This window comes from Pan troglodytes, chromosome 2 (assembly GCF_028858775.2).
Source record: "Pan troglodytes isolate AG18354 chromosome 2, NHGRI_mPanTro3-v2.0_pri, whole genome shotgun sequence".
Classification (NCBI taxonomy): Eukaryota; Metazoa; Chordata; class Mammalia; order Primates; family Hominidae; genus Pan; species Pan troglodytes.
The window spans coordinates 117556391-117566237 of NC_086015.1; the positions used below are offsets into that span (position 1 = coordinate 117556391).

The 9847-nt window shown below is 48.3% G+C and overlaps 1 protein-coding gene and 1 pseudogene across 2 annotated transcripts; both read right to left on the reverse strand.

The window, feature by feature from the left end:
- Nucleotides 1-616: 616 nt before the first annotated feature.
- Nucleotides 617-2238, reverse strand: LOC104005688 (atos homolog protein B-like; annotated as a pseudogene).
- A 1624-nt stretch (nucleotides 2239-3862) lies between these two features.
- ZNF80 (zinc finger protein 80) lies at nucleotides 3863-6807 on the reverse strand. Of its 2 annotated transcripts, XM_063805273.1 has the most exons (2): nucleotides 4700-6790; nucleotides 3863-4558 (listed from the first exon to the last, which is right to left on the reverse strand). In XM_063805273.1, the coding sequence occupies exon 1, from the start codon at nucleotides 6294-6296 to the stop codon at nucleotides 5475-5477; it is 822 nt and encodes a 273-aa protein (XP_063661343.1). In that variant the 5' UTR covers nucleotides 6297-6790; the 3' UTR covers nucleotides 3863-4558; nucleotides 4700-5474.
- Between the last annotated feature and the right edge of the window lie 3040 nt (nucleotides 6808-9847).

Consider the following 9847-nt stretch of genomic DNA (forward strand, 5'->3'; position numbering starts at 1 on the left):
CATATAATTTGGCTTTCAGAGCTAGGTCAGAGGGTAGGGGAAGTGAAGGGACTAGGGGAAGGACAAGGCAAGCCGAAGCTTTGGCTACTGACTCAGTCCCTCTGGAATAACCCCTCTTCCCTCAGCTAAGGGAGAGCAGTTCTCCTTCTGCCCCCTGCATAAGCCTCTTCAACTCCTGAGGTTGGAGCAATATCTGAGAGTGGGAAAGGAAAAAGGGTGACGCCAATGATCAGGTGTGGGAGGTTACTAAGTCAATCCAATTTGAATAAGTTATAAATTAAAAATAAATAAAATAATAAGTGGTTCTTTTTCAGGACAGGGAGGCAACGCTAGCATGACTTCCCTGGGAACTTGGGATAACCTCAGGGTGGCTCTGGTTCCTCCCTACTACCTAAGCTGGACTGGGAGAACCAAGGGAGGGGACAGGCACATGGAGGACCTGAAGTAGGGCAGGTTGTAGTAAGGATCAGAAGCTTTAAATACCCAAATGATCAATCTGGGCATGAGCATGGTGAGGGCTTTAACTCGAGCCTGAAGGGTCTCTTGCCATCTCTCCATCTATGGGATGGACAAGATGGGCAGGTCATTGATCCACATTGGTTCAGAGTAATGGCAATCAGGGCAAAAGTGAATAACGTGGGTTAAGAAAGGCCCCAGTCACAGCCTGAAGTTCGTAGGGGAGCCCTGCGTCCAGCTCCAGGCTCTAGCAGGAAAAAAGCCGGCAGAGATCTCCATTCAGGCTTAAGAGGCCTGAGGGGGAGCTCCAGAACCCAAGGTGCAGCGAGTAGCAGAGGAGGCAGTGGGTGGGGTTAGCATTTTTCTCCTCACCCACAGGCACCAAAAAGAGGCAATGGCACAGGAGGGGCATGTGGCAGCAGCCATGTCCAAGAAGTCGAAGGTCACCAGGAACATCTTCACCACAGTCTGGTTGGGGTTAAATGTTACTTGTATGGTGCCCACTTTGGGCACGCTGTAACTCTTCCTCCCCAGGAGGTTCAGATCCACAAAGCCCAGGAAGTGGGTGGGGGCATTTTGCTCAGAAACCTCAAAGAAGGTGACAGTGACAGGCAGTGTGACATGGTGGGGGCAGTAGGACCCACTAGCTCCAGTCTCTGCTGTGAAGCCCTCAATGTGGCCAGATGGTGCAAAGCGTCCTTGCCGCAATGATTCCTCAAAGTTGCCCAGCAGGGTACAGCTGATAGCAGGGGTAGGAACAGGGGAGGCACTAGGGGGGCTCAGCAGGCCTGGCCCCTTCCAGAGGCTTCAAAGTGGGCTCAGCTTCAGGTGATGGGCACCTGTCAGCCTCCGCCCCATGGGACTGCAGTCTGTTGGGTCCAAAACAGGCTCCTTGGGCCCAGGCAGCAGGTGGCTCCAGAAGGGTGTGGTTTGAGCATCAGAACTGTTGGTAGCAGTAGGGTGGCCCAGGGTTCCCTGGCACGTCCAAAGGGCTGGACCCTCTTCCTTAGAACTGACATTTGGGGCTTCTCCAGCAGAAGCAGCCTTTGCTTGGTGGGGCAGGGGCCTGGAGGTCCAGGGCTGGGGGTGTGTGCTTGAGACTGTGCCCACTGTCAATGCCAGGGGACTCCCTAGGCCAGAGGCTCCCCCTCTTGCCCACCCTAGCCACTGGGCTCTTACCCCTTATTTGTGCAAAACTGCAAATCAGTGTCGAGCGTGTGTAGCTGGCCCAGAGGGCTGGCCCTGGGGACTCCCCTAGGGACCCCTGTCCCCCTGGGTCTGGGAAAGCCTAGTCTTTGGTGTGTAAAGTATTTCAGGAAGCATATGATCGGGGCCAGGAGGGACTCCAGGCCCCTGAAGTCCAAGAAGAGGTGGCACTACTTCCCTGTTCCACAACACAGAGGTCACGGTGGGAGAAATGGTGGCTGGCCACACCTACTCCCAGCCCCAGTCCCCCTGGGCCCAATAGCCCTACAGAAGATGGTTCTTCAGGGGGTAGTCCCTCTCTGGCCCCCAGCCCAGGGCCCCTCTCCAGCTCCTGAGGACCCTTAGTGGGTGGGGCTGGTCGCTTCTGGGCCCTGTGAAGCTCAGAGGCACCAGCTGGAGGGGAAAAGATAAATACCTGGTAGAGCCTGGGGGATGTCACTGCCCCCTGCCCCCCCCACTTGCTGGGCTGTAGTCCATGAGCAGGCCACCCCGGAGGGCCCCCTGCCTGACTGGAGGCTGTGAAGGGCCAGCCTCTGGCTCTGAGGATGGAGACAGCTCTGCCTGCATGTGGCACATGAAGTCCCCCTTGGGTCAGGGGGGTCACCCCCACACGGCCTTTATGCAGGGCCTGTGCTGGGGGGTCTGGGGACATCCGGATGAAGAGGGCTCAAGCCTAGCCGTGCATCCCCTCTTCCTGACTGATGCCTTGTTCCTCTAGCTTGCAGTCTGATTCATGCCCACTGCACTAGCAAAGTGACTGCCACCATTCCATGCAGCTCCTGGGCTCAACAGGACCCTGTAGTTCTGTTAGTCTCATTGCACTTGAGGAGGTGGTAGTAGAGGCAGAGTTTTAAAACCACAGCAAACAACAAAGGTCTTGCATTCATCTCTCCCAGGGCAGTGAAGCCTGCTCAGTCTAGACTTACATGAGAGACTACTCAATGACTCTCACAGAAAAGAGATCTTCCCAAGGTGACATTTTCTCCTACTAAGCCAATAAGGTCATCTTACTCACAGTCCACTTCCAGGAACTGACCCCAAATGGACAGAATCTACTTATATCATGGCACAGCTGTCAACTTCTCTTGCTAAAGAAGAGAATAACGCTCACAAAATTGCCCCAGATGGTGGTGCAACATTTTTGGGCCAAGTACTACAACTGAAAAGCATGAACAGAGTTTTACCAGTGGGTTACAGGTTTGTTTATATGAAAATTGCACTCCCTGTTTATTTCTAATAGGGAAAATATTTCTGATGGTATATGATTCCTAAATGAAATGATGCTAACAAATGTTCACATATTTTGTGAGGGAGAACACAGCAAATTGTAAGATATGATCTGCAGATATCAAACTCATTTTCTTTACTGGAAAACAGGTCTGACCGCATGGCACGATTATGTTGGGAAAAATGCAGCTATAGTTCTCTTCATTTGGAACACGAACGTATATCACAAAGCTAACCAGATCACATTCATTCAGTAGCAAACACAAATCAACTGTGGCTAGCAAATGTGTGTACAAAATACATTGACATCAACACCAGTTTGGTGCTTTCTTGTGATCAAATCCAGGGAAATAGAAATCAGCCATCTAAAACTTAACCACTTGCAAAAGAGCATTTATGTTACCAGCAGTTTAAAGGAAATGAATGTTCATTGAAGAGCAGCCTATGCTGAACTCTCATTTTTACATGTATTCAACTATATATATGCTGGCTCATCATTTTAAAACTATTATCAGCCAGGTACAGTGGCTCACGCCTGTAAGCATTTTGAGAGGCTGAGGTGGGTGGATCATGAGGTCAGGAGATCGAGACCATCCTGGCTAACACGGTGAAACCCCATCTCTACTAAAAATACAAAAAATTAGCTGGGCGTGGTGGCGGGTGCCTGTAGTCCCAGCTACTTGGGAGGTTGAGGCAAGAGAATCACTTGAACCCAGGAGGCAGAGGTTGCAGTGAGCCGAGATGCGCCACTGCACTCCAGCCTGGGTAACAGAGTGAGACTCCATCTCAAAAACAAACAAACAAACAAACAAACAAGCAAACAAAAAAATTATATTATCATTTATTAAATGTGATTAGGTAGCTCTGGATCCTTGGTCTGTTATTTTTTTTAAGGCATAATAAGACCAGGACTTTAAAAAAAACACCCTGTAAAATGTACGCTTTTTAAGAAATAATAGAAGTCACTTTTATTCTAACATGCTATCTTTATTGAAATCTTTTAAACATTTATTGCAAAAACAATAAATGCTTTTTATTTTTCAAACATAAACAATACTTAAGTATAAAAGTAAAAACTGAACATTGCATATAACCCTGGTCCATCCCATTTCCTGCAGAAAACCACTATTAACAGTTTTATGCTTATACTTCTAGATGTAGTTTTATTTCCTGAAACTTTCTCTTTTACTAAATACTGTATCTTAGAGATGTTTTGATATCAGTACATACAGGGATACCTTATTGTTTCACAGTATTTCATAGAACAGATGTACCATAACTTACTTCCAACTGATAAACATTTAGATTGTTCTCAACGTTTCACACATAAAAACAAAACTGCAGCGATTATTCTTTGCACGCACATCTCTGCATAATATAAAAACATTTCTGAGGATTTCTAGAATTGAATTAACATGTCAAAGGATCTACATGTTTTATATTTTAATACATTGTATTCATCAAAACATTTTTTTCTGAGTTTCTCATTAGATTAGATAAGCTGTGTTTTGTTTTGTTTGTCTTAGCTCTTGTTTAACCTCTAGAAAACTAGTGACATGCTCTTGGAGAAGCCCCTCTTACAGAAGGCCAAAGAAGCTGAGAAAGCACAGAGGAAATAATCAAGGCTCACCTGGGAAAGCAACACAGCTTCACCATCATTCTCTCGTCCCTGAGAAAATAAATCAAAACAAACAAGTATATTGAGCACTGGGTGTTCAAAACCACATGAAGAATTGTTTTTTGTTAAATTAAAGCCTTAAGTAGTCTTAAATGATGTAGCAAAATATGCCCATTCAATGTGGTTACTTACCTCCTCAGATATGAAAGGATTTTATATGGCAGTATTTTTATATTCTACGTTCTTACAAGTTTCACATATTCCATTACTTAAGCGTTCATATTTCTCACAAAGACTTACATTCCTCAGGAGTACAATGTTTTAGAACAAAGAACGCATTCAATAAATCTTTACAGAGTCAGTCTTTACAGAGGACAATTCTCCTGTAGACAGGAGTGAATACATATAAAGGACAAATAACGAGGCAAGGCCTTTGTACCTTTCAGCCATCTGCAAAATGAAGAACTGAATTCAAATTTTGATAGGCATGGCTTTCAGAGAAGTCTGACAGAAGCTATGCATGCATTTCTTTTTTTCTCTTTTACAGTTCCCTTCTTACTTAAAAAAAAAAAATCCTGAAGTGGCTTAGTGATATGAACTATGGAGAGAGGTGTGGGTGGTTCTTTTAAGTGCACAATAACCAACAGGTCTCCCTCCTGGAAAAATTCTCAGATGCTGAGGAAGATATTTCCTGTGGCCAAAAGATTTTCTTCACTAGTTTTTGTCAAAATGTCTTTTCCCAGTTTAAGTTCTCTGACGTTGACTGATGTGGGCCCACTTGCAAAAGGCCTTCCCACGTATCTCATAGAGTTTATCTCTAGAAGGAATTCTTCAATGCCAAGTGAGGATGAGCTGCAGGTCACAGCTTTCCTACTGTCACTGAATTCAGAGTGCTTCTCTTCAGTGTGGCTCTCTATGTATCAAAGAAAAAAAAAAGAAAACCCATAAATTCCCACATCATTTGCACTCAAAGGTTTTTTCCTCCAGAGTGGATCTTACTCTGTTGGGCAAAAGCAGAGTGGTAGCCAAAGGCCTTTCTATGTTCAAGGCACTCATAAGGTTTCTCTCCAGTGTGACTCCTTGTATGTCGAGTGAGGGAATAGCTGTAGTAAAAGCCTTTCCCACATTCTTTACACTCGTAGGGCTTTCCTGAAGTGTGGGTCATACTATGTCGGAAGAAAACAGAGTGGTAGGTGAAGGTCTTCCCGCACTCACTGCACTTGCAGGGCTTCTCTCCTGTGTGAATCTTCATGTGCCGGGTTAAGGAAGAGTTGTAGTAAAAGGTTTTTCCACATTCTTTGCACCCAAAGAGTTTTTCTCCAGTGTGGGTCACGCGATGCTGGATGAAGACAGAGTGATAGCTGAAGGTCTTTCCACACTCGCTGCACTCATAGGGATTCTCTCCAGTGTGAATCTGGCGGTAGCACAGGAGGTGCGACCTGCGGTTGAAGACCTTCCTGCACTCCACGCACTTACAGGGCTTCTCCCCTGTGTGAATCCTCATGTGTCGAACGAAGTCGACCTTTTCAGGAAAGGCTTTTCCACACTCCTGGTATTCATAAGGCTTCACCCCAGTGTGAATCTGCTGATGTCGAACAAGGAGGCTGTTTTTGTTAAACACGTTCCCACATTCCTTGCATTTGTAGGTCTTCTCCTCACGAACCAAAGTGTCTTTACTTCGTCCCTGGGAGTCACATTCATGGAGATTGTCTCCTGTGGAGACCTGCTCCTGTAAAACCTGTGAGTGCAGACCATCATCTGTCCCCAACCCATCGCGTTTAGGGCTCATCTTCCTCCAGAAGGTCTCCGTGTGGGAGACTGCAGCCAAACTCAAGTGCCCTTCTGCATTTCCAACTGTGTCCGGAATTGGTGGGTTCTTGGTCTCACTGACTTCAAGAATGAAGCCGCGGACCCTTGTGGTGAGTGTTACAGCTCTTAAGGTGGCGCGTCTAGAGTTTGTCCCTTCTGATGTTCGGATGTGTTCGGAGTTTCTTCCTTTTGGCGGGTTCGTGGTCTCGCTGGCTCAGGAGTGAAGCTGCAGACCTTTGTGGTGAGTGTTACAGCTCTTAAGGCTTAAGGCGGCGCGTCTGGAGTTGTTCGTTCCTCCCCGTGGGCTCGTGGTCTCGCTGGCTTCAGGAGTGAAGCTGCAGACCTTTGCGGTGAGTGTTACAGCTGGTAAAAGCAGTGTGGACCCAAAGAGTGAGTAGTAGCAAGATTTATTGCAAAGAGCGAAAGAACAAAGCTTCCACAGTGTGGAAAGGGACCCCAGCGGGTTGCCACTGCTGGCTCGGGCAGCCTGCTTTCATTCTCTTATCTGGCCCCACCCACATCCTGCTGATTGGTAGAGCCCTGGTCTGTTTTGACAGGGCGCTGATTGGTGTGTTTACAATTCCTGAGCTAGACACAAAGGTTCTCCACGTCCCCACTAGATTAGCTAGACACAGAGTGTGGACATAAAGGTTCTCTAAGTCCCCACCAGAGTAGCTAGATACAGAGTGTCAATTGGTGCATTCACAAACCCTGAGCTAGACACAGGGTGCTGATTGGTGTGTTTACAAACCTTGAGCTAGACATAAAGGTTCTCCAAGGCCCCACCAGAGTAGCTAGATACAGAGTGTAGATTGGTGCATTCACAAACCCTGAGCTAGACACAGGGTGCTGATTGGTGTATTTACAATCCCTGAGCTACACATAAAGGTTCTCCATGTCCCCACCAGACTCAGAAGCCCAGCTGGCTTCACCCAGTGGATCCCGCACGGGGGCTGCAGGTGGAGCTGCCTGCCAGTCCTGGGCCATGCACCCGCACTCCTCAGCCCTTGGGTGGTCGATGGGACTGGGTGCCGTGGAGCAGGGGGCGGTGCTCATCGGGGAGGATCGGGCCGTACAGGAGCCCACGGAGGGGGTGGGAGGCTCAGGCATGGCGGGCTGCAGGTCCCGAGCCCTGCCCCACGGGAAGGCAGCTAAGGCCCAGCAAGAAATCGAGTGCAGCGCCAGTGGGCTGGCACTGCTGGGGGACCCAGTACACCCTCCGCAGCCGCTGGCCCGGGTGCTAAGCCCCTCATTGCCTGGGGCCAGCAGGGCCGGCCGGCTGCTCCGAGTGTGGGGCCCGCCAAGCCCACGCCCACTCGGAACTCCAGCTGGCCCGCAAGTGCCACGTGAAGCCCCGGTTCCCGCTCTTTCCTCTCCCTCCACACCTCCCTGCAAGCTGAGGGAGCCGGCTCCGGCCTTGGCCAGCCCAGAAAGGGGCTCCCACAGTGCAGTGGTGGGCTGAAGGGCTCCTCAAGTGCCGCCAAAGTGGGAGCCCAGGCAGAGGAGGCGCCGAGAGCGAGTGAGGGCTGTGAGGACTGCCAGCACGCTGTCACCTCTCACAACCACTCTTTCCCTCACTCACCTCAACCTGGAGGAACTTCTGGCTCCCTGAGTTAGTCTTTCCAGGAGCAAGGCTCCCTAGGACAAGGCTGGCTGGCTTTGGCTTTTACTTGGTCACCTGGACAGCAGCTTTAGCAAAGGTATTTTCTGCTCTTTTATCACTGCTTCAGCTAGTAGGTCAACTGTGGTTTGCATGCCCCAGTGACGAGGGGTCTGCAGGTCTCTGGTGTCACCTCCCAGTACGGGGTCCGCTGGGGCTGGTCCAGCTGCTCCCACTTCTTCCAGGTTAAGATCATGGACATGCCCTGCACCACTGCCTCGGATGTTGCTGCAATGGAGCAAGACAAAAGCCACGCGACACCTGCATCCGCATACGCAGAGAGTACTTCCGACTACAGATACCAGAGAGCCGCGTGCAGCCTCCGCCAGCCGAACTACAAGTCTCAGAGGCCTCAGTTTCATTTTTTAATTCCTGGGAATTTAACCCTCAATTATTCTAAATGGAAGTTGATGCCGGTTGGGTCGGGGGAACCTGCAAGCTTGCGCACAAACGTGCACATAAGAACATGCATGTAAGGAACTTGTTCATGCAGGGCGTGGAGAGAGTGTGTCCCACTTATCACTTAATTTTACCCGCTGACCCCACGATAAACTGTACCAAGGAGCTGGCCATTAAAGTCAATCCAGTCAAAATACTCAGTGTGGAGAAGACATGGAAATTCAGGATCTCTTTTATGTTGTGGATGGTTCTGTAATTAGTAAAATCACTTTGGAAAAGTTTGGTCCTATGTCCTAAAGGTCTTTCCAAAACAAAGCTTTCCCACATGTACCAGGAAATGTGTTCCAGAATGCTCACATTAGCAAACACCTGGAGAGAGTTCAGGAAAGAGGATGGCCGCTACACAGAATACAACATTGTTCAGCCGCCTGGGACTGCTGCCGTCCAGTACTTCTCCCAGGGGAGCCAGGGAAGCATCACAGTTTATGTTGCAGAATCCTCAAAAATGAAGGGTGTAACAGCACCAAATCGCTCTGGAGCTGGTGAGGAGTGGAAGCCATCATATGGAGATTGGTGGCAGTGGCTTGAGCTTTGAGCAAGACCCTAATCCACTGCCCTCCCCTTCCCAAAATGCAGCTGGTTTTTAAAGTGAAGAGAGGATCTTGGAACCAGGGAAGGAGAAGCAAATTGGACAGTTCTGGCGAATACCGAAGAAGAGAACTGATGGTCACTGACATATGGACCCCTCACTCCACCCCTCTTTGCTCTTCGTAGCAGCTGTTTGGAATGTTCCTCTCTCAGAATCTAATCAGCTCAAGAGGAGAGACCCAAAGACGCTGATATTGCAGTTCTCCCAGTGAGGTGGCCTGGCAGGTTGACTTTTAGCAAATACTTATACTTTGTTTTATTTTTCTTTCTTCTGTGCTGGCCAGAACCTCTATCTACTATATTGAAAAGAAGAGGTGCTATCAAATGCCATTTTCATTTTGCTGATTAAAAAAAATTCTTCTAATGTTTCATAATTAAGAATGTGTGTAGTGTGAAATTTTACTGGTATCACCAGCTTGATTACTTTTATAAGATATAAATATTGGGGTCAGAGAAATAAAAGAGCAGGCAGACATGCTAACTGAAAAATCCAACAGAGTTTTCTCACCCAAAGTATTTGGAACAAATCAGTACAGTCACAATACAAGGCAGAAGGCTCAGCTGTGTTATCCAGACAGCAAGAGTCTCCCCAAGATGGGAGGCAATAGTGGATGGCAATGACTTAGGCTGCTATGCATGAGCTCTTCTGAATCGGTTCTGAACTGTCTTGCCAGGGACAGTGCCTTCATCATTCTCAGGACGCTGCACATTTGATGGTGAAGTTCTCTCCAGCAGTGGTTCTCCAAGTGTCATTCCTGGTCTCTGTTGTGCTTATTTTTAAGAGTTAAAGAGCTGGGCGCGGTGGCTCAGGCCTGTAATTCTAG